Source organism: Grampus griseus (assembly GCF_964374135.1).
Source record: "Grampus griseus genome assembly, chromosome: 12".
Classification (NCBI taxonomy): Eukaryota; Metazoa; Chordata; class Mammalia; order Artiodactyla; family Delphinidae; genus Grampus; species Grampus griseus.
The window spans coordinates 485,843-509,452 of NC_139006.1; the positions used below are offsets into that span (position 1 = coordinate 485,843).

At 62.6% G+C, this 23,610-nt stretch overlaps 1 protein-coding gene across 1 annotated transcript in view; it reads right to left on the reverse strand.

Moving 5' to 3' along the window:
* Positions 1–10,087: 10,087 nt before the first annotated feature.
* FBRSL1 (fibrosin like 1) overlaps positions 10,088–23,610 on the reverse strand; it is an 85,348-nt gene continuing 71,825 nt past the window's right edge. Inside the window, exons 7-17 of the mRNA XM_082667140.1 lie at positions 21,600–21,927; positions 21,265–21,485; positions 20,072–20,271; positions 19,274–19,324; positions 18,352–18,420; positions 18,164–18,193; positions 16,569–16,698; positions 14,493–14,570; positions 14,206–14,289; positions 13,773–13,971; positions 10,088–12,170 (exon numbers count right to left, since the gene is read on the reverse strand). Coding sequence (XP_082523266.1) covers positions 11,336–12,170; positions 13,773–13,971; positions 14,206–14,289; positions 14,493–14,570; positions 16,569–16,698; positions 18,164–18,193; positions 18,352–18,420; positions 19,274–19,324; positions 20,072–20,271; positions 21,265–21,485; positions 21,600–21,927 — 2,225 coding nt within the window. The 3' untranslated portion in view covers positions 10,088–11,335. The remainder of the gene's footprint in view (positions 12,171–13,772; positions 13,972–14,205; positions 14,290–14,492; positions 14,571–16,568; positions 16,699–18,163; positions 18,194–18,351; positions 18,421–19,273; positions 19,325–20,071; positions 20,272–21,264; positions 21,486–21,599; positions 21,928–23,610) is intronic.

Here is a 23,610-nt window from a genome sequence, read left to right on the forward strand (position 1 = left end):
GGCGGACCCATGGGACGGGGCAGCACCGGGACTCACTCCTGTGGGGCTGGACGAAGGGAAGGACTGTCTCGGGGGCCTCCCCCCCATCACCTTCCCCAGAAGAAGGAGCTCAGTGAGGCGGCCCCCCAGGACGCAGGACCTGAAGACACCACGGAGGACGGGGTAGAGGGGCCGCAGAGGGAGGTGGGGCACGGTGACCGGAGGGGCACGGCGAGCGGCTGGGAGACAACACTCTGGTGCCCGAGCTCAGACTCCGGGACCCGTGACTGCAGTCTGACGGAAAAGGTGTGTCGGGGCCCCGAGGGTGAGAGCCAGAGCTTCCTGAGCACGCCCACCTGGCCCGTCAGCACCCAGAGCGGCGGTGGGTGCAGAGGTGCCACGACAGTGAGTCCACGGGTGTCCCGAGGGTGTCGGAGACAACCAGGCCGCTCCGCCGGCAGCCTCGCCCAGAGGCGCGGACTGTCGGTCCCGAGGACAGTGTGGCCCTTACAATCCAGCTGCCCGAAGGCTGCGTCTCCCCGTGCGTTTCCTAATTTTGCTGTGTCTTCTAGTGACTTGGACCCGGTCTGTGCCCTGGAGACCTGCCTGGACCCTGAGCCCCGCACGTGTTCAGGCTGCTCTTCCCGGGATGGTGAAAACCTGCAGGTATCAGACGTCTAGCTGTGAACTCCTGAGACCGCCCGCATCCGGGTGGCCCCTACTGGAACCTCGAGGTGATAACTTAGCATCAGCAAACCTCCCGACTGAGTGAGTGTTTCTGTGGACGTGGAGACACCGGGTCTCAGCTCAGCACCGTCCTAAGGAGCCCCCTTCACCAGAGACCGAGTCTCCCCAGAGGAAAGGGCAGGTGCAGACACGTCCCCCCCCCGCAGGCGCACACAGATGACTGGTCACTGCAGGTAAGTCATCAGTTGGCCGTTCCAACTGGAAAGGCTCCCCTGACCTTGCGGATGGCGCAGTGAGGACACTGGAGCCCGCTAAAGACCCCTGGAGGGGGCTCCCACTGGTCCCACCTTCCCCTGGAGCAGAAGTGCTGGCTGATCTAGAAACTGTTCCCTCTGGTGGCTTCTCGGGGCAAACACCAGAGCCGCTCCTCTGCACCCAGAGTGCCAGAAATGTCACTGTCACCTTCCTCTGTGCCCAGCACCCACCCCGCAGACACCAGGCTGCTTTTCTGGGCTCTGCTAAAACAATTCTCCACCCTGTGCCTCCCCGCTTCTGCCTGCTCCTCCTGGGCTGGAGATGACTATGACAGTACTTGCAGAGTAAGTCATGAGAAGCCGTCGCTCCCACCCTAATAGTGAGAACAAGCCAGGTAAGCCACAAATTATAGTTGTTTTTTTTAAAAAAAGAATAGATTTAAACGTAAAACATAAAACTGTAAAGCATTTAGAAGAAAAAGAGGAGAATAGTTTCATGATCTTGGATTAGACAGAGGTCTTAGTCATGACCAAACACCACACATAACAGAAAAATTAGATAAATTGGATTTCATAAAAATTAAAAACTTTTGTTCTGTGATAGACACAGTTAAGAGAATGAAAAGACAAGCCACAGACGAGAAGAAATGACACATCTGACAAAGGACTCGGATCCAGACTATACAAAAAACTCTCAAAAGTTAAGTGAAAACAACTCAATTAAGGGACATTCCTGGTGGCGCAGTGGCTAAGAATCCGCCTGCCAATTCAGGGGACACAGGTTCAAGCCCTGGTCCGGGAAGATCCCACATGCCACGGAGCAACTAGGCCCGTGAGCCACAACTACTGAGCCTGCGCTCTAGAGTCCACGTGCCACAACTACTGAGCCTGTGTGCCTAGAGCCTGTGCTCCGCAACAAGAGAAGCCCCTGCTCGCTGCAACTAGAGAAAGCCTGCAGGCAGCAATGAAGACCCAACGCAGCCAAAAATAAATAAATTAAAAAAAAAAACCCAATTAAAAACAAGACAAAAAATTTGAACGGACATTTCACCAAGACAATATACAGACAGCTCAGACGCACGAGAAAGCTGGTCCACCATCGTTAGCCCCGAGGGAAACGCAGAGCAGGCTGACGTCCAGCCTGTGATTAGACGGACCAAGGGCCGCCAGGCTGCAGAGCCTGGGGCACCCGCGGCGGACGGGACGTCGGCGGCCTCGCGAGCAGCGGGGGGCGGCCGCGCACACACTCACCAGGTGCGCTGAACACCTGTGTCGCACCCTGACCCGCTCAAGCTCTTCATTCTTGCTCCTGACGCTGCTGCGTGAGTGGACAAACGTGGTGCATCCCCGGACGGGAGGCCCCGCCGCCCGAGGAGGAGCGGCCTCAGAGGCCACGCCCGCGAGGCCCCATCCACGCGATTCTCCAGAAGAGGCTGCAGGCTGGGGGCGGCACGACTGGCCGCAGCAGGGCTTCCGGGGGCGACGAGAGGCCAGGCCCCGGTTGTGAGGGGTGCGTCAGTCTGTGGCTTTCCTCACGGCTCACCCGACTTGGGGAGACTTTACTGTCGCTCGTGAGCCCCACGTGAAACGAATCTGGTGGAGCCCTGGGGACGCTGGTGTGTTTGAGCTTGTGAGGCAGGGAAGCAGGACGGACGTGAGGAAACAGGCAGCCGCCACAAGCTGAGGACCCCCGCGGCTGGCCGCTTGGCATGCAGGGCTCTTGGGGAGATGGGCAAGGAGAGGACGCTTGGACCAGCCCTGGGGTCGGGGCCGCCCGTGGGTCGTGGGTCGAGGTTCACCGCAGGGCGCCCCCCTCCCCCCAGGGTCCTCTGGGCGGGCGAGTCTGCAGGAGGCCGGGCAGGCCTCGGGGCTCCGTCCAGCGTCCGCCAGGCCGCCCTCTCCCCCGCAGGCCACCACTCGTCCACCTTCCGTCTCTGCGGCTTTGCCTGCTCAGGACGCTCCGTGGAGACGGACTCACACGATCCGGGGCCGCTGTGGCTTCCTTCACGGATCACGATGCTCTCAAGGCTCATCCACGCTGTCAAGTGAGGCAGAACTTTGCTCCTTTTTGTGGCTGAGTAACATTCCACCGCGTGGCTGCAACTACATGCTGTCTACCGGCATCCGTGGAGGGACACGCGGGTTCTTTCCATTTCTGACTCTTCTGAGTAAAGTTGCTGTGCACACTCCTATACACGTCCTCTGTGGACACAGGTTTTTAATTCTCTGGGCCTGTACCAGGAGTGGGACTCTGGCTCATACAGTTACTCCACGTCTCACCTCTTAGGAAATGCCAGATTGCTCTCCACAGCACCCGCGCCCTATCACACTCCCACAGGCGCTTTGCCCACACCCTGCACGACGCTGCTTATGGTCTGTCTTCTTGGTCCTATCCCAGTGGGCGGGAAGTGGATCCCAGAGTGACTGCAGCTCGTTCTTTAAAAACAACAAAACAGGACTTCCCTGGTGGCGCAGTGCTTAAGAATCCACCTGCAGGGGACACGGGTTCAAGCCCTGGTCCGGGAAGATCCCAGATGCCGCAGAGCAACTACAACTAAGCCCGTGCGCCACAACTACTGAGCCTGCGCTCTAGAGCCCACGAGCCACAACTACTGAAGCCCGCGCGGCTAGAGCCCGTGCTCCGCAACAAGAGAAGCCACCGCAATGAGAAGCCCGCGCACCGCAACGAAGAGTAGCCCCCGCTCACTGCAACTAGAGAAAGTCCACGTGCAGCAATGAAGACCCAACGCAGCCAATAAATAAATAAATAACAACAACAACAAAACCGGGACTTCCCCTGGCGGGGGCACGGGCTCAATCCCCGGTTGGGGAACTAAGATCCCACATGCCCGCCCGGCGCCGCTCCCAGCAAGGCCAAAAATAAATAAATAAAATAAACCCAGCAAAACCAGAAGGATCGCTCTCCTTAGCTCAAAATATTCTGGAGACTCTGGGGTAGCGGCGGGACCTTCGCTGTGGCGCAGGGTCCCCCGCACGGCCAGCAGTGTCCGACCTTGTCCCCGCCTCGTTCCCTGAGGTTCTGCCCACCGACCCCTCCCTCTCCGGGAGCCGGTCTCGCGCCGCAGAGCCACGGGGCGCCCTTAGCCGAGTCCGTACTCAGATGCCTGGTTCTCAGCGGGACCCCGGCCACCCTAGTGCCGGCCCCTCCGTGTGTCCTCAGGTGCGGGGCCTTCCGATGCTGCGGACGCTCCGCCTGCTTCATGGTGCTTCAGCTCCTGGGGCGCTGGGCCCGCCGCGCGGGCGTCTTGCCGGTTCTGTTCTTCGATGCACCCACAGCGACCCCACCCGCCGGCACCCCACGGGCACAAGGGAAGTTCCGCCCGCGGCCGCCAGGTGGCGCTGGGGGTCGGCAGCCGGCCAGGCCCCGGGGCGCCCCAGCGGCTCGCTCCTCCCGGGATGCGGACAGACCCCGACGTTTCCCCTTTGCAGCAGGAAAACAGCAGTTTGCCCACTGGCTGCAGGCCTCGCGCAGGTTAGCCCGGGTGAGCGCCGCACGCGAGGGGATTCCTGGCGCGGGGGGGGGGTCCCTCTCGCGGGGATCGGCCGGAGCCCGCGCTCCTCCCCCTCCAGGAGAGCCTGCTCCCCTCGAGGCCGGGCACTCCTCGGAGAACGTGGTGTCCGGGGCGAGCTGCCCCCGCGCGCACGGCTGACAGAGCCTCGGGGCGGCGTGGGCGCCGCGTCTTCCCCGTGTCCCCACGTGGTGCTCCCTGTGTCTGTTCTCAGGACGCCCGTCCTGTGGGATTCGGCCCTACCCTAATGACCTCGTTCTCCCTCAGTCACACATTTAAAGGCCCCGTCTCCACGCAGAGTCACATCCTGACGTCCCGGGGTCAGGGCTTCCACCTGTGAATCTTGGGGACACAGTTCAGCCCGTGACACCCTCCAAGTCGTTCTAGAAACACCGTAGATGGGTGGGAAGAGCTGCCGGGCCCCAGGCCCTGGGAAGGGAGGGAGAGGAAGCGGCGGTTCACGGAGGGGCCCCGGGTGGGGTTCTCATCTGTCCCCTTGAAGGTCCTCCGGGTCCCCCCCCCCCGCTGGCCTCCTGCCATCCTGGGCGGCCCTGATTTGATGGCAGACCGAGGGCTCCTCGGAGGAGGGACCCCGGGATCCACCTCGGGTCCAGGGCCAGGCAGAGCAGGAGGAGGGGGTCTGCAAGGGAGCTGGCGACAGGTGATCTGAGGGCCACTTTCCACAGGGGCTCACGGGGGTCACTCGATGGTGGTGGCCCCACCTCTGAGGCCTGGTGGCTGGGCGGCCGCGGGGACTTTGCCGCGGTGCTGGGGGCCCGGGGCCACGGTCCCGGGCACCACCCTGCGGAAGAGACTTGGGTGATTCTTCGTCCAGAGCAAGTCGCACAACGTCTCCCACGTCACGGGAAGGACGGGACGACCTCCTCTGCAGACGAGAAAGCGGTCTCCACGGGTGCCCCCAGGCCTCCTCGCCCCCAAGTTCACACGCAAAATGCTGCGGACGCCTGTCCGCAGTGGGCAGGAAGTGGGTCTACAGTTTTCCTGACTTTTTTTCTTCCCCCAAACTTCTTATTCTGTAGTCACAGAATGCAATTTTTGAAAAACTGTGGTAAAACACACACGACATAAGAATTTCTCTCTCAGCCATTTTAAGCGCACAGCCCAGGGGCATTCAGTACATTCGCACTGAGCGACCGTCCACCACCATCTCCACAAATTCTCATCTCCCCAGACGGAAACTGCCCCCTCAGACCCCTGACACTTTGGCAGGCGTCCAGCGCCGAGCAAGGCCGAGCCCGTGGCCCGCGGCCGCCCCGCCTGTGAACGGTCGGTGCCGTCCCTCTATCTGCGTGGGGAGGGGTGAAGCCGCCTCCCTGCTGCAGGCTCTGCCTGGCGGTCACTGCTCAGCGCGGCCACTTCCTGCGCTACGAAGCTCTGGCTTAAAGCCCAGTGGGTCACTAAACTATCGATAATTCCCCGGGACGCGGGGCCACGATGGGGAGACGGTCAGGGGATGGGAGCTTCGCGCTCGGGACAAGTGGCCGTCACTGGAGACACTCCGCGTGGTCTCCCCCAAAACTCTGATGAGAAGTGACAAGAGGTGTCGGCTCCCTGGGTAGGGTTTCGGATTAAGTCTCTAGGTGGCTGATCCCCGAGGTGCTGCGGGCTGAGCGCAAGCATGCCCCTGGAAGCGCTTTGTGGCTACGGTAACGTGGCTGGAGAGAAAGCGGGCGCTTTGTGGTACCGATGCGGCGAGCGCCGGCGGCTGGAGCCTCGGGGGCGGCGTGGGCCCTGCAGGACCCGCGGGCAGGGAGCCCCGAGCACTGGGAGGTTTGCTGGGGAGAAGGAGGGCGGGGGCGCTGCGTCCTGCGGGCGTGAGGGGCACGGGAGGGAGGGAAGACCCAAAGTTTGGCTTTTGCAAAATATAATAGAAGAGACAAACCTCTGAGAGTCTGACTGACGAAAGAGGAGACACCGGTGAGCCCGAGGAACGTGAAAGACAACAGTCTCAGAGGAAAGACAGTTGTAAAAACTGGAAGAAGCGTGCTGTGTGGACCCATTCGCTTGATGCGCCCACATTCCTCAGAGAGCAGACCCATTCCCAGGAAGATAAAAACTGCCCAAACTGTCTCTGAAACCAGGTAGTAATGCTGAAGAGACGGGTTACCCCCTAAAATCAGAAAAGGTCAGTGCCCCTGCCTGGCCGGGGGCAGGCTCGCCGGGACCTCTTTGGGGGACAGATGTGGTCACAGATGAACGCGACATCCTCAGAAAGATGGCGGCAAGGTTGCCAGGCAACGCGTTAAACGGCCACGGAGGCACAGGAAACTAAGTCTCAACTTCCTCCTCAGGACTCGGAGAAGCAGAATAAAATTTGGTCACCAAAGAGCTGTTGAGGGACTTCCCTGGTGGCGCAGCGGTTAAGAATCCGCCTGCCAACGCAGGGGACACGGGTTTGAGCCCTTGTCCGGGAAGATCCCACATGCCGCAGTGCAACTAAGCCCGTGCGCCACAACTACTGATCCCACGAGCCACAACTACTGAGCCCCCACGCCACAACTACTGAAGCCCGGGCGCCTAGAGCCCATGCTCCGCAACAAGAGAAGCCACCGCAATGAGAAGCCCGCGCACCGCAACAAAGACCCAATGCAGCCAAAAAAAAAACACAAACAAAAACACCACACCTGTTGGGTTAAAGTGGTCAAGTGTGCAACTTACAAAACCATTTTAAAATTGAGTGCCTGGCTCAAGGCAGCGAGGGTCAAGCGGAAGAGCACGGGTTTGCTTGGTCAGACTTGGCCATTTCGCAAGAACTTGAGTGTGTAAGCACAAAGGCGGTTCAGCGTCAGGACAGCTGTTTGTGCCATGTGTGACGTTATCCGACTCAAAGAGAAAACCCACACGGCCAGCTAACAGATATTGAACACCTGTGTCTGATTTAAAATTTTTAAAAAGTGAGCTAACGAAGAAAACCTGGTGACTTAACATCAAACTACCCACTATATACGGACAGCACGAGGGGACAGCACGAGGGGACAGCGAGAAGATGCTGGAGGACAGCCAGACTGCTCCTGCCTGAAGACGACCTCCCAGTCTACCTGGAAAGTAAGAGAACCAACAGAAAGGCCGTTGGAACTGGTAGGAGGTTTGGTCAGTACCTTGGTCAGGAGAGGTCCGGTTGTGTTGCCATGATGGACAGCCCCACGTCTCAGGGCTCTGCTCTGTGCTTTCCCACCACGAGCCCCACAGTGCAGCCCGCTTGGGAACAGTCCTGGTTGCCGAGGCCCCGGGGGACGCCACACCAGCGATCGAGCGTCCCTGCTCAGAAGCAGCTTATGCCCTTCCGCGGCTGACGAAGACCAGGGCGAGTCCCACAGCTCCGCCCACACACGGGGGCCAGTGGTACAGCCCTCCTGTGCACTTGGAGGCTGCGGGGTGCTCGGCGAGCAGCACCGATGCCACAGGAAGGGAGAGAGACCCACGGCAGACACGCGAACCAGGAGCTACTCCGCACTGTCGTAATGAGCAGCGCGACACGCAGCTTTACCGCAAGCGGCAGCACCGAGGAGTACACGCGAGAAGCTGCGAGACAGCGGAAGAGAATTGAGACCTTCACCAAGAGACCGGAAAGGAAACTTACATACATCAGTGAGAGTCCTGTGGTGGATCAGGAAGGATCAACATTGTAAAAGTGTCAATTCCTCCCAAACCTGTCTATAAATCCAATGCTATCCCAATATAAAAGTGACAGGAAAAAACTAACAAAATTTGACAAGCTAACCCTAAAGTTCACATAGAGAAACTGTCTGCAAGCACAGCAGCAAAGTCTGTGCTCACAGCCTCCCCCAAGGCTTCCCACCTGCTTCCTGGGCCAGGAGGGCGACCTCCTGGGCCCCTCTCTTTCTCTTTCACGTGGTTTACACCCTTATTTTACCGGAATATTTCTTCCAGTGGCTTGCAAAGAAGAGACGCAGGGAATGAATGTATGTCTGAATCCTTGCGTGTCTGATACGTCTTTTTCTTGACTGGTATTTGGCCAGGATGTTTTAAAATCGCTCCTTTAAAATGTCCCACTGCACTTAGCTTTCTCCCCGCCGCCCAAATTCTATTAGTTGGATGAGGGACATCCTGGAAAGGCCATCTAAGTCGTTCACCTTTTCTCACATTTTCAACTCACTTTTTGTTTTACCTTCTAGGGGATTTTATAAACTATAAATTCTATCTTTTAATCCTTTTATTGAAAAATTTTGACAATCATTTAACTTCACAGACGCTTCCTAGGGGGTGGCACTCCAGCGTGGACTGTGGGTCCCTGGAGGTTGGTGCTGCCTTACAGACAACGGTCCCTATGGGCCACTTTCGTAGACTACGGCCGTTGTTGGGTGATGAGCCAGCACGGAGGGCGCCCCCAGTGGGCAAATTCCGTTATTGATTTTGCTCCATCAAAAATCATACCCTTCTGGATGACACTCCATTAGAGAACAGGATCCCTTGAAAAGGACGTCCCTTAGGGATGGCCTGCCCCAGGGCAGATACCAGCACTACCCTGCAGGTGACATGCTGCTAGGGGCCCTTGTCTGGGAAAAGGCAAGCAGCATAGGCCTACTCCCCTGGTCCCTATGGTTCAGTGCAGACTGTGTCCTTTGGCTTTAACTCAAGTATTTTATTCCTTCACGTTGATATCCCTGGACTCCCAAGTGATCTTGGTCAAGGGCAGACCCTGAATTGCACCCACCCTGCAACTACACCTATGGGTGGGGTCCCAGAGCCCTGGGCGCCAGCCGGCTGGGCCTCTGCTTCTCACTGCCTGCTCTGCAGGGACCCTGCAGCGGGGTGGGGGGCAGCCCAGGGTGGGCGTGGCCATGAGCCTCCCCAGTCCATCACAGGAGAACTCGGTGACGGGGTGCCCCTGAAGCTCTGCTGTGTAGGCTACAACTGAGACCAGGGAAAACCAAGATGTGCAAGAGTAAGGCACTGCGGCCCGGTGGCGCTGGTCCCCGGGAACCAAACCCCTTTGGAGAAGCCCCTGGCTGGTGCTCCAGGGTGCAACGGTGACCAGGAGCTTGTCCCTGGGGATGAAGGGCACCCCCAACCCTCCATGGGGACCGTCATGGGCTCAGAGGCCCTGCTTAGGCCCTGGCTGCTCACCCAAGGAGGCCAGTCCACTTGGGGTACAGTGCCAGGGCCCCATTTCTAAACCACGGCCAGGGCAGGAGCCCCCTCGCCCTTCTCCTCCAGCGGGTGGAGGCAGCCAGCTGTGCCCCTGCTCCCCTCCCTCCTGAGCTCTCCCCTCTCCAACAGCCACCACCTGCTCTGCTGGGGCAGCGGGGGGCAAGGCCCGCCCCGCCCTGGACGTGCACCCCAACAGCCGGTGCACAGAGAAGACCAACCCAGCGGACAAGTTCCATATGGGGGTGATGTGGCAGACGACAGGGTGGGGACCACGTGACCAAAGCGGAGTTGAAGGCCCAGCTGGAGATGCAAAGGTCAGAGAGATGAGCCTGAACGGCCTGGGGGAGCGGGGCGAGGCGAGGTTGGCGACTTCGAGGCCGGCGCTCCACTGGGCAGCCCTGGTGGTGGCAGCAGCCAGGGTGCGGGAAGGAACTGAGGGTGGGTGCGCGACCCCCAGCTGTCACAAAGCCCCACAAAACACTCAACCACCTGTCCATCCAAAATCAAGGCTGTATTTACCTTCATTGGTTGATGTGAGAACAGAATGTTTAAAATAACCGGAGTCTACAGTGGAAACACAGGGTTGAAGATACAGAACCGAAGAAAGCAAACAGCTACAGATGGCCGAACCAAGGCTCAAACGCCGAGGACACAGGTGTGGATGCCAGGAAACAAGGTACGCTGACGACAGGGCATGGTGACATTCACGGGGTTATGAAAGTAAGACTGAAACCAAAAGGAAATCATGCCAAGGCCTTGGCCGGTGGGAAAACATGAGACAAACGTCTGCTGATGTCCTCCGTGAGAAGAGAAGTTATTTCTTTTGTGCCTTTAGCCTTTTCACCTCCCAAACCCTACTTGTCTGGGGTGGATCCCGAGGACACTGCACAGTCAGCACAAGGTGCACACACGTCCCAGGGCCGCTCCGTGGTCCCCCCGGCGGCCCGGCCGCCCTGAGCGCTTGCATAGTTGAAGGACGGTGCTGCAGTTAAACGTCTGAGGGCATTTCCAACTGACAGCGGGTGGGTTTTTGTGACCACGTTAAACAGATAACCAGAGGAGTTTCTAGAAACCGTTTTTATAAAGTCTACCTAAATTAAGAATTTAATAACATCATATATTTATATTAACAGACTATTTACACTGTTTGTGTTTTTTTTAAAAAAACAAACCGAAAAAGAAACCCTTCTACACTTCTGCATAATAAGGCAAATAAAGTTTTGTACATTATTAATTATCTTAATATATATCTGTAACTTCGGTTCCAAGTACCAAGGGAGGGCCAGGGCCGGGCCTGAGTGGGGACCTCACAGTGCGCTGGACAAAATGACCGTTTTCTTCTCCATAAATAAGACAAAAAAACCCCCTGGGGCTCTGAGGCCATTAAATCGCAAAAGCAAACTAAAAGTTAAAAAGCAAAAGTCTTTTTTGTTTCATTTAAATGTCTAAAGAGCACAAAGTTGAAAAAAATACAAATCTATTAAAAACGCTTCTCACCTGTGGGAAAAAAGGTACAAACTTGAATTTTTTTTCCAGTAGCCTCATCACAAGCTCGGAAAACAAAAGACCACCCCCAGAAGAGCTGTGTATGACACCCCCAACTCCGCAGGCTGCGAGTGGAAGAGCGAGCATCGCCCCAGGACCGATGGAACTGTGCTTAAGTTCTAGAAACAGACGTTTAGGTTAGTCGACAGCAGTGCGTTCGTTCGTGGAGGAACCTTCGCAGGCGCGGCAAGCGCGGCCCCGCGGCCACTACCGCGCCTCTACCTCCTGGGGGTTGCGCGACGGGGAGTAGTCGCGGGCCTCGCCGGGCGCGCGGGCCCCGAGCGGCGTAGTCCTGCTCCGCGGCGGCCCCGGGGGCGTGGGGGTCCCGGCCGCGGCCACCAGCGGGGGCGGCGCGCCGAGCGAGGCGGCGGCGGCCGGCGGGGTCCGCGCCAGGAGCCCGTTGTGCAGCGCGGCGGCGGCCGGCGCGAGGCGCGGGTAGTGCAGGGCGCCCAGCGCGGGCAGCAGCGCGGCGCCGTCCAGGTGCGCGGCCCGGGCGCGCTCCAGCTCGTCGCGGCGCGCTTCCCTCAAGCGCTCGGGGCTGTAGTCGTGCGGCTCGCGGTCGCGGTAGGGGCGCTCGGGCGGCTCGAGGAGGGCGGCGGGGCCCGGGGCGAGCGGGGCGCGGCGGGGCGGCTCGGGGCCGCGGTAGGCCTCCCGCGGTGGCTCCCAGGCGAAAGCTGGGCGCTCGCGGCCCGCGAGGCCCGGGCCGGGCTGCGGGGGCGCGTCGCCGTCCTCCCCGCGCTCCTCCTTGACCTTCACGTCGCTCTGGGGCCGCTCGGCCGCCGCCTCGAGCGGCTTCGCCGGCTCACGGCCCAGGAGGCCCGCCAGGCGCAGGCCGTCCCCCAGGGCCGCCTTGCTGGGCTTGGCGCTGTCCTCCCGGGGCGGGGAGCGGCTCTCCTTGACGCGGGGCTCGGCCTCGCGCTCCGCAGGCTCCCCGGTCCGGCCCGGCTCGCCCTGGCCGCGGAGCAGGAGGCCACTGCCCAGGTGGCCCACGGCGGCCACGGGCGAGGTCCGGCTCAGCAGGCGCGTCTTCTCCAGGAGGTCCCTGGGAGCGACAAGACAGCCCCCCTCAGCCTGGCGGGACACCCTGCAGCGAGCTCCCCCGACACCAATCTCCCACCTCAACGCGACGAGGCCACTGCCCGCCGTAGTGACCTCAGGGTCCTTGCGTGCGTGCGTGTGGGGTCCGCTTAGCACCCCCGCCTCCCGTGGAATCATTGCTAGTGAGACTCCGTCAACACGTGGTGACCACAACCCACGTCCCCACGAGAGTTACCCCACGCCTGTTTCCCCTCCACAAGCACCACGGACACCGACTTTGCAGCGGAACCGCAGAGCACTCCACGGGGAGCCCCTGAGCCCGGACAAGTCCTTCGCTGAGAAACTTAGGGCAGTTCCACCCATGCCCCAGACCTGCTGCAGGGACAGGGTCCTGCAAATCCTTCCTCATGTGGAGCGTGTGGCCTGGCTGCGGTCACCATAGTTCCATCCACCCCACTGCAGGCTGCTTCTCACCCAGCCTGCCGAGGTGCCACCCTGTTGTGTTTTTTTTCACCCTGTACTTTTTATTAGTCTTTTGCCCCTGAGCTGGGAGCACGATGGGCACGGCCCCCACCTTGATGAAAGGCTGGGAGGGCAGCTGGGCTTGACTGGGTCAGATCCGAGGCTCCTTTTCCCCTTGGGAGTCCCCAGGTCCCCCGGCCCCCTGACCAACCCTGTGCTGCACCTGGCCACCATCACTCTACTCGAGCCCCACCCGCTTGACTCTGAGATCCCCATGGGGGACCTGCAACTCCCCGGGCTCCTGACCCGCTGTGGCGACAGTGCTGTGGCTGTAGGAGGTGGGCAGGCCCTGGGTTGCTCCCTGGCACCCTTCCTGGGTTCTGCGACACATCCCCACCGTCTTCCAGGCTGATTCTAGGTCGTCTCCTCTCTCTCCTTGCTCTGCCTCAAGCTCCACCCTGTGCACCCAGTGCCTGGCACGCAGCACTACCCATGAGTGAAATGCTCCACATTCAGGATTGGGGGGACAGGACCTGGGTGGAAGGGCCGGACAGGGAGCCCTCTGCTCCAGTCCACGTGGCGGGCCACGACTCAAGAACACTCAAGCCCCAGCCTCTGCCGTTGACCTGAGAACGTGGCTACCACCTCCCCTGCCCTGGCCTAGCTCTGCAACGCATGGGGCTGGGGGTAGGGAAGCACGCACAAGCTCAGCCCCCATCCACCTGCCCACAGGTGTACCTCCCAGACTCGGGCCCCCTGGTGGCTCAGCGGCCCCCTGCAGCGTGCAACGGCATTCTCTGCCCTGCTGATCTGAGCTCCCTCGAGGCCCCGCTGTGGTCCACAAGCCCACGGTCCCTGCCAAGGCCTCGGAGGGAGTGAAGCCCCGCCCTGGATGGTGCCTGCCCAGACCCTGCACCAGCAAGGGTCCTCTGTGCAGACAGAATGGAGAGTGCTTGGGTGTGGGGTTCCCTTCCCCTAGTCTTCCCGGGCCCTGAGGATGCAAACTTCACAGCCTCCCAACCAAGGAAACTGAGGGCAGAGCTCAGTGCGCCCCGCGGGCAGGTACGCGCGGCTCCGCTGAGCTGCCTAAGGGCTGCGGGGGCGGGAAGCCGGCAGGATGGGAGAGCGGAGGGTCCCCACTCACCGCTCCTCCCTGCTCTTGTCCAGCTCTCGGTCGTGGTTGGTCAGGGCTGAGACCTGCTCGGCGTCTACAGGCTTAGGCCACGGGGGTGGCGTGGGAAACGGGGGCGGCGCCCGGTGCAGCCGGTTCCAGGCCTCGCGGGGGCTGGGCAGGCCGTGCAGCGTGGGGCCCTCCTTGGGGGCAAAGAGGCTGCCACCGGGAGCTGGGGGGTGGGTGGCGGTGGGAGCGTGAGGCAGCGTTGCTAGGAAGGCGCACACACACGGAGATTCCCGACCTCAGACCCGCACGTGCCCCAAGGAGCCGGCAAAAGGGGTCCGTGCGCCCGGCGTCAGGGCGGCCCCACCCCACGCAGGCGTGCGCGCAGAAAGCACATGCGCGTGCCCGTGCGCGAAGTGACGGCGCATGCGCGGGCGGGGGGGGGGACGCAGTCACTCACTCAGCGCGTGGCTGCCCAAGCCTCCGAAGGCGTTGCTGCCCAGGCTCCCCAGGCCCCCGAAGGTGCTTGATCTGCTGAAAGGGTCTGTGGGGGTAACGAGGGCTCAGGGGTCTCCACGTGTGCACCGGACCCTCCCCCCACCCCGTGGCTCCCGAAGCTGGCAGGTGCTACCTCCGCAATCGGAGGGGTACCCGGTTCTTGGGGTCATCTCCCCACCCACCTGCATCCCCCCAGCCCTGAGGTCAGCACAGGCCAGCCAGACCGCACGGACCTCAAGGGGCACCTACCCGTCAAGTGACCAGTGGGCAGGAAGCTGCCAGGATGCGCTGAGGGTCCGAACAGGTTGGTGGTGGGATGGGCAGCACCTGAGAGGGGGACAGGTTGATGGAAGCCGGAGTGCACCCGGGGCCTCGACTGCGGCTCCTTCCAAGGGTGGGTGCGCCCTGGGCAGCTGTTCCTCCCACTGCAGGCATGTGACCAGGTAGGAGGTGGGCTTTCATCTCCCCGGAGCCTGAGGGACCCCAAGGGGGTGGAGCAGAGAGGCAGGTGCTGACAGCAGTGGAGCCCCCAGAGGAAAAAGGGCAGAGACACGGCCTGCGATCGAGCCTTCAGGGGGCTCTCCCGAAGCCAGCGGCCCTGGAGTTTCCGACCAGAGCTACGGTTCCGGTCACGTAACAGTGGGTGCGGCCTGGGTGCTGACGGACACTGGCCCGAGTCACGGCTGCCAGAGGCCGCAGCTCGTCCTGTGGTGTCCCCTGGCTGCAGGCCACAGTCCACAAGCGTCACGATGGCAACAGCCCCGGCTCCCCCGACGCCCCTCAGGACCGAACCTGGAGGGCAGCCGGTAGGCCCAGTCTGGGGACGGGGCCTGTTGAGTCAGGGGCCGACTCTGCTGCTTAGGGTGCCCCATCCTGTAGCCTAGAAGTGAGTGCCTGGTGAGACCAGTGACGGCGCCCCCTCGTGTCCCTCCAGCTCCCTCCACCTGTGGGGACCCCAACAGTGGTGCGCTGTGTGCGTCACAGGTGGGCTCCTCCACCCACACACACGCAGGTTCGAGTCCCCAGAGAGCTCCCAGCTAGAAACTTGACCTCACCTCCAAGCGACCTTAAGTCAAAGTTCGGAAGCCAGCTGGCCCCAGGGCTAAAGAGGGTGGTGTATCGACAGGGCCGTGGGTGGGTGAGGAGCACAGAGGGGCCCAGGCCACAGCCTGTGGGCTCTGGCCCAGATGGGAGGCCCTCTGCTTTCTGAGGGGCCCTGACGCCTGGCTGGGGTCTGGAGGCCATCAGGGTGGTGGAGCCAGGGCTGGGAAGAGGTGCCACGCTCACCAAGACGGCCAGCGTGACACCCGTCGTGCCAGTGCGCCGACAGGCTGCCCGCATGGACCACGTGTCCATGTGCAAGGGGCAGCGGGTGGGGGTGAGCGTACATGAGCTTGGAGGAGGGCGGGGGGAGGTGTCCGAGGAGCAGTCAGGGAGGGCTCTCTGAGGAGGTGACGTCCTTTGAGGGCCTGACAGCTGGGGAGGAAGCAGCAGCAGCCCCGGAGCGAGGGCTCAAGGCCGCTGACCTCGGAAAGGCCTGCTGCTCGACTGCCCTTGGCGCCTGGGAACTCGGGTTCCAGCAGGTTTCTCGCTTCCCTCTGATAGGAAGGCCGCACGGAAGCTCAGTTGCTTGTGCAAACAAGGTGGTCTGTGTGAGCACCTGCTTTCCTTCTGGGATTCCGGGTTTTGGTCCATGCAGGCAGAGCTGCCTACGTGAACGGCCCCCAGTAAGAACCCTGGGCAGTGGGTCTCCACGAGCTCCTCTGGGAGACAGCGCCTCGCCCTGCTGTCATGGCTCCTCGCTGGGGAATGAAGTGCGTCCTGGGGCCCCTGGGGCAGTGCTCGGGAGACACCCACCCATTCCCACCCTCCCCCTCTTCCTGGCCGAGGCTGCAACGCATACAGCCGGGGCTGGAGTGTGATGTGTGCCGAGTCCTGGGAGCACTGCGAGCCTGGGGTAGTCCCAGGGACCCTGACGCCGCAAGGCTGTGGCGCGGCTGCTGGGGGGCGGGGCGGGGGCGAGCACACGGGTTCCGAGAGAAAAGCCAGACCCTTCCTGGGAGGGACAGCGGGAAGGACGCCCCAGAGAGGAGGGCATCCTGGCCAGAGTCCACGCGGGGCTCAGGTCGGCTGGGGGTGGGGGGGAGTCTCCGCAGGGGGAGAAGCTCGAGGAGGGCAAGGCTGCCAGATCCCACGAGCTACGGCCGGAGAAACAAGAACGCTGCCCGAGCAGCCGGAGGGAAAAGGTGAGAACGCCTCCGCCCGGCCGTCCCCCGGCCTGCACGGTGGCCGAGCCCCCAGCGCCCACGAGCCAGGCCGCCTTACCTGAGCTGGAGAGGAGGGGCCGGGCCAGGTCCTGCGGGTAGTGGAATCCGGCGAACACACCCGGGGCAGGGGGTCTGCTGAACAAGTCCAGCTTGGCGCCCGTGTCCAGTTTGTGAGGGCCCAGCTGCATCTGCGGGACAGAGTGTACACAGGGGCTGCCAGTGAGCTGCCAGCAAGGTGGGACGCCACCTGCTCCTGGCCTTGCCCAGTGAGCGGACAGACAGGTAAGATTTATCCTGACGACGTTTCAGCAGATGCAGGATAACCGAACGCCACGTGTGACTGACACAGGAAGGTCCTGACTGGGGTGTTCCACTCCTTTTCATGCGCTTCTTGAAAGCTGGTGTGTTTTACACTTAAAACACATCTCAATTTGGATGCGACATTTTCACTGGAAATACTTGGTTTAGATTTTGCAAAATTGAGCTGGAAACGTACATCCCACACCCAAGTCGTTCCAGTTTCCCGATGACTAAATTTCCCTTCAGTGTTAAGATTCAAATTCATTGAAGTTAAACAGAACTACGAAGCCCGTCCCTGGGTCACAAGGGCCGCAGGAGGCACGGGGCTAGGTGAGTTCTATCTGCCGAGACGGCAGCGACAGAGCGGGTGTTTGGGCCCTAGCTGGGGACCCTGCCCCACCTCCTTCACTGTGCCTTCTAGGTGGCTCTAAGCATCTGCATGTTGAATTGCACAATAATCTGTCATAAATCCCTTTCTGTGACTGGTCCTTTGTAGCACATTTAGGACGTGATGAGTTAAAAGTATTGTGCGTGGGGTAACGCGTTATCTGAGACGGCAGACGAGAGCATGGAGACCCTTCTGCGGTACGAGGGCAGCGCCCCGGCCCGTTGCCCCAGCTGTGGGTCCCCAGGTCTCCCACTTCCCTGTGTCGCTCGGCCAGGGCACCTGGTACCACCTGCCGGGAGGGCGACAGCCTCGAGCTGGGTTCCCGTTCACCACCTGTCACCCCCCCCACCCCCAGGAGCACGAAGGCTCCGCGAGCGCTTTTGGTCATCTTTGCCCCTGGCTAAAAACCCAGGCACACAGCAGGCCCAAGTGCTAATAGACACCTGGGGGGAAGAAGGGGACAGGGCCGACGGCCCACTGGGAGGACTCAACTGATGGTGGGGAGGCCCGCAGAGTCAGCTCCTCCCAAACCCCTGCCTGCGTCACCCTGGGTGGCCAGGTGGGAAGTGGCCTTGAGTTCCCCACACACTGCTGTCCTGTCCCCTCCCCACCTCCAACCCCTCCCAGCCCAGCACAGCGCCTGGGCAGGGGCAGCCTCTGAAGCACAGGCCTGGCCGGCAGCGCAAGCTGTCAGGCTCACCTTTATCTTCTGCTGATGGTGGTAGATCTGCCAGGCGATCTGCACGTGCACAGCACACCACTTCCCGGGCTTCTGCGACAGGGCGGGCGACGGGCTCAGCTTTGAGGCCAGGACCTCCTCGCTCCCCCCCCCCGATTCCTGCTGTCACAGTGCACCCCTGTGGCCACTCAAGAGGCACCCAGGGTCCTCCCTGGCCTTGGACCTTCCCTGAGGTCCCGCCAGGCCCCTTCCTCCCAAGGTGAGGCAAGCAGGCACACACACTCACCCTGACTGCTGTCCGGTATGGGTCTGACACCTGCCAGCGACAGAGGAAGAAGCATCAGACCCAGGCTCTGCAAGCAGCCCAGCCCCGGGGGGTCGGGGGGAGAGGACTATGTGGGCCTCCCCGAGGAGCCACGCCGGCGGGAATGCCCACCAGAGAAGGAAGGAGGCACGGGCACTGCTGCCACCTACCCCGGGGGCTTTCTGTAGGAGGATGTTAACAGCACTGGCCTGGCCTGTTAGCTCGAGTGGGTTTGAAGTCTGAGGGGAGAGACGGACAGGGCACGAGATGACTTTGCAGGCCCCATGCCCAGGCGGCATGAGAGCCCCCAGGCGCCACCCAGGGGCGGCCTGGCGTCCCACCATATCCTGTCCAGAGGTTTCTGAAAAGGCTCTTGATCGACGTGCCTGGGCCAGGGGCTTCCCCAAGGGCCAAGGCAGCCCCGCTTCAGGCAAGGTGAGCAGAGCAAGCCCAGTCCCTGGTCCTGGGGCGTAGGGGGTGCTTCCTGCCTGGGCCTCCTGCAGCGAGGATGCCCCTGTGCTGCCGCCATCCAGACCCCAACCCCGAGCGCTGCCAGGAGGTGAGAACGAGCGAAGCCAGGCTCTCCCGGCCCCATGGGGCACAGAGGGCCCCACCAAGGGTCAGGATGTTCTGCACTGAGGTGAAGACCCCTTGGGGGCCACCCAGGGTCATGACACACACAACTACGTGCGAGGCGGCTGGAGCTGCCCCGGGACGGCAAGGGCTGGCTGGGGGCGGGGCGGTCCTGCAGAGCCCACCCACAGTGCCCACCCCCCTCCTGGAAGCAGCTGGTACCTTGGGCTGAAAAGCACCCTGCAGGGATCCAAAGGGACCTGGGTGTGGGAGCAGGGCGGGCAGTCCTGGGACGGCTGGAGGGAAGGGCGGGAAAAACTGCAAGAGAAGGTGGGAGGGGCATTCCAGGGGCCTCGCTGGACGCTTGGACGCCCAGGGCAGGGACGCCGGGCCCAGCCTTCTGGTCCCCACCCCGTCACCCCTGCACTGGGTGGGAGGTTACACGGACACGGCACAGCCCCGCCGCCCTCCACACCCCTCACCCTGCCTGGAGAGCTCAGAGCGCACAGGGACACTCACGTTGGAATGTCGGAAGTAGGGACTGTCCAGCTTGGGCGTGTACTTGTCAAACTGGAAGGGAAGGAGGCAGAGAGTGAGGCCTCCGGCCACGCTGACGCCCTCCGCTGGTCAAGCACCCACCCACGCCCTCCAGCCAGGCAGTGGCCAGAGCAAGGCTGGTGGCCTTCAGCCAGCTGTCCCCTAGGCTCCCCGAGCGTGCTGCCCCTTGGCCTTCCCTGTTCTAGTGGTCCCAGCACGGGAGGCGCAGACTCGCCCATCTGGTGTCTGTGGCCATGACTGGGGCGGGGGCGAGGGCATGGAGCCCAAGGCTGGTGGTTAGGCTGCAGGACACACCGAGGCCACTGGCAGACTAGTGAGTGACCAAACAAAGCTGGGTGGGAGAAGAGGGGACCCTGCCCCACAGCAGTTGGCTCAGGGCATGAGACCTCGAGGACAAGGAACATGGGAAGAGTCCTGGCTCCCGTGGCCCCTCAGTCTTGTCGGGCCTCTGGACCTGCCGCCCTGCTACCAATGGAGACACTGAGGACCCCACGTGGGTGCAACTGGCCCCACGGCCGTGTGGACACGCGGTGCTCCCCAAGCCCGAAAGAACGGCTCAGGATGGGGAACCTCAAGGCATGACCTGGGGCGGGCGGTGGGGCGGGGGGGGACGAGAGAAGGAGCTGGACGGATGGCCGGACGGAAGGGGATGGTGTCAGCCTGCATGCGTGCAGAGAGCGTCTGCGTGTGCCTGCTGCGTGTCCTGCGCCCGGGCCGCCCCCGCCCGCCCGCCCGCCCGCCGGCACGCAGCCTACGCACCGGCGGGGGTGCGGCAGGCGGCAGGAGCGGCGTCGGGGGCGGCCCGGCAGGGAAGGGGGCGAATGTGTGTTGGTGCTGGTGTGTGTGCTGGTGTGTGTGTTGGTGCTGGTGGAACTCCGCCCGCAGCAGAGCTCCCGGGCCCAGGGGGGCGCTCTGGACCAGAAAACGCGCGTTCAGCTCTTGCCTGAGCAGCTCGTGATCTACAAGAGAAAAAGAGAGAGACAGAGAGGCACGTCGGCCGCGGGCTCCCGGCGGGGCGAGGCGGATAGTCACCTGCTGGCACTCCCGGTTTCGGCAGGCCAAGCCGTGGTGGCCGCTCGCTACGTGCGGGCCCCAGGGTGGAGGTAAGAGAGGTGCCTGTGACCAAGTACCAATCAGAATCCCCGAATGAGGCTGGCAATACATGATTGGCTGGCTGAATGAGATCAACAGGCTGGCATCTAAAGGCAAGAGAGAACACCGTGAGCCACCCTGGGAGCCCCCGGAGACAGCCCTGAAGGGGAGCCCTGCCCGTCCCAGCACCCCCGGACCAGTGTCCTGGTCCCATCCTGGGGCACTGAGCTGCCCCAACCCAAGCTAGGCCGACAAGACTTTAGAAAAAAATTGGAGACCCACAGAGAAATCCTTAGTGACCTAAGATTTGGCCGTGAGGAAGCCCCTGCTGGAATCAGGCAGGGAGGGAGAGGCCAGGCTGGGCCAGGCCAGCTGCTGTTCACCTGGGGCCCCTCTCCTCCACCATTCAACCCTCCTCCCCTCCCCCACCCGCCCAGCAGCCCAGGGACGGTGGATGGGAAGAGCCACGGCAGGCCCTGGGAGCCCTCACTGCCATGACCACGGAGCAGCTCCAGGTTGCACCAATCCCCTGCCTCAGACTGCCCGACCAGGCCTGGCAAGGGCTCAGAATGGAGCAAGGGATGTCTGTGTCCGTGTACGCGCGTGTGAGCACCTGTATCTGTGTGTGTGTGCGTGTGTGTGTGCGCGTGCGCGCACACACACATCGGAGGCCCTGGCAGGAAGCTTCCTCTGCCCTGGGCAAGGTGGCCTGCTAGCGCTATGGGCTGCTGGGGGGCTGCCATCCAGCTGGGTGGGGGCTGGCCCCTCCCCAGGAGCCGCTTCCCTCCCCCCGGGGATTAGGATCCCACAGTGGAGGGAAACAGTGACCCTACTGCCCCACCAGCGGCGCCCGGACCTACCGGCGGGGTGTCCTGGGATGACCAGGCTGTTGGCCGGCAGCGCCGGGGGCGGGGGCAGTGTCGGGGGCGCGGCGAACATGGCCGCCGCGTGGTGCTGGTGCTGGGCCTGCGAGCGGAGCGCCAAGTGTGAGGTAGAGAGGTGGGGGCCCGGCCCGTGAGGCGACAGGGACGCGTGCTTCGCGAGCCCCAGGCTGGCGCCGCTGCTGGCGCTGCTGCTCCTGCTGCAGGGAGGGGCGCTCAGTGCCCGGCCGGCGGCGCGCCCCGCGCCCACCTGCGGCTGCGCGGGCCCCGCCCCGCGCCCACCTGCGGCTGCGCGGGCCCCGCCCCGCGCCCACCTGAGGCTGTGCAGGCCGTTGTGCGCTGCCGCGCCGGGGCCCGGGAAGGCGCCCGGGGGGAGAGGCACGTGCGTCGGGAGGGAGGCCCGGGTCTGCAAGGGCGCGGGCGGCGGCTGCGGCGTGAGGCGGGGCAGGCCCGGGGCTTCCTTCTTGACGGGTGGGCTGGACGGGGCGCCGGGCGCGGGGCCGGCGGAGGGCAGGACCGGCGCGGGGCTGCGCACAGGGGGCAGGAAGGGCGGCTCGGTGCTCAGCTCGCGGCTGCGCTCCAGGCCCGAGACTTTGGGCTCCGCCCCGGCCTTGGCCTCGGACTTCTCGCCCAGCGTGGGTCCTGCGGGGAGAGGGGCCGGAGTGAGCCCGGGTCCTGGCTCACTGAATGCCCTCCAGGACTGTTTCCCACGGGGCGACGCGCGGCGCGGAGCTCCCGCCCACAACACCTCGGTACCCCCGCCCCCCAGGCCACCTGCCCCGAGGGCCGACCCGCAGGGAGTGTCCTGCACCTCCTGCCCACGGAGATCCCAGCGCAGGGGCTGTCCCGGCCCCATTTTACAGAGGGAGACGGAGGTGCACGAGGGAGCCGGGCCAGGCAGGGCGCTGGGCTCCCAGCTCATTCTGTCGCCCTTCCTTCCTCTGGCAGGAGCTTCACTTGTGCTAGCGGCTGCTCCTTCGGGACCCACCCGGTGACCCCTGGCCTAAGCCCTCTGGGCCCTTGCCCTGGGGGAGACTTCCGGATGACACGCCTTGCCTGGTCTGTCGGAAGGAAGCTGCTGCGGGCCAACACTGCCCCCCTCCTCACCGCCCAGAGCCTCTGCTCCCCTCCGGGCTGCGGGTCTGCCCTTGGGCCGTGAGCTCCAGCCAGCCGGAGCCAGACGCCTGCTCACTTCAGACCCTCCTTTTGAAACTGCTACAAGGGAGGCCTCAGGTCACAGCCCCAGCGGCCAGGCGGAGGGCAGCACCACCCACGTGAGCAGCTTTGCCTGCACGGGGCAGCATCCCGGTCCCCAGGAGGAGTGGAAATTCAGGTCGCTGGGCTGTGGGCTGACCCCGCGGCTGTCACGCTGAGTGAAGAGCTGGCCACAGCCTCCCCTGCAGCTGCAGGACAGTGTGACCCAGGCTGGCAAAGAGGTGAGAGGTCTGGAGCCTCTGGGAAGTCTCCTTCCCTAGGGCAACACCTCCCTCTGCCTTGGGTCTGTTTGCTTAGGGACGCACGTACAGAGGAGGCCATTGCCACCACTCCTGCAACAAGGACAGGAACAGAAGACCGCTGGCTTCAGCCCACTTGCTGCTCACAGCTGCCCAGGGACGCTAGCCCCTTGTCCCCTCCTGTCTCTCGCACATCTCCACACGAGGCCCTCACAAAGTAAGAGCAGCCATCAGAATGGGAAGAGGCAGGCATGGGCCATGCAGACCTGGACGCGACCCCACGTGCACCACGAGTGCCCCAGACCTTCTGGAGACGCCTGGAACCTTCTACGAGCCTCCTGCCACTGGAAAAGCATGAGCACTGCTACTCATCACCCCCCCGCCCTCCGCCACTAGGCACCTCAAAGCCCAGAGTTCCCTGAACTCTGCTGAATCGTAACCTCCAAACCTGTGGCTGTGACCTTATTTGGAAAAACGGTCTTTGCAGCCGTAATCAAGCTAAGAATCTCAAGATGAGATCAGTTTGGAATCGGGTGGGCCCTAAATCCAGTGACAGTGTCCTTGTAAGGGACAGAAGAGGAAGAGGCCTCGTGAAGACGGAGGCAGAGACGGGAAGGATGCAGCCAGAAGCCAGGGACGCCCAGGTTTGCCGGCGATACCAGGAGCTGGAAGAGGCAGGAGGGACCCCTCCCCCGGAGCCTCTGGAGGGAGCGCAGCCCCGCACACACTGGACTCCAGATTTCTGATCTCCAGAACCACGAGCAGGTGAACGCCTGTTGTTTCAAGCTGCGCGGTTTGTGGTCATTTGTTGAAGCGGATACGCCCTACGTTAATTCCGTGTGAAATGCCAGCTCAGCGTGCCTGGCTCCTC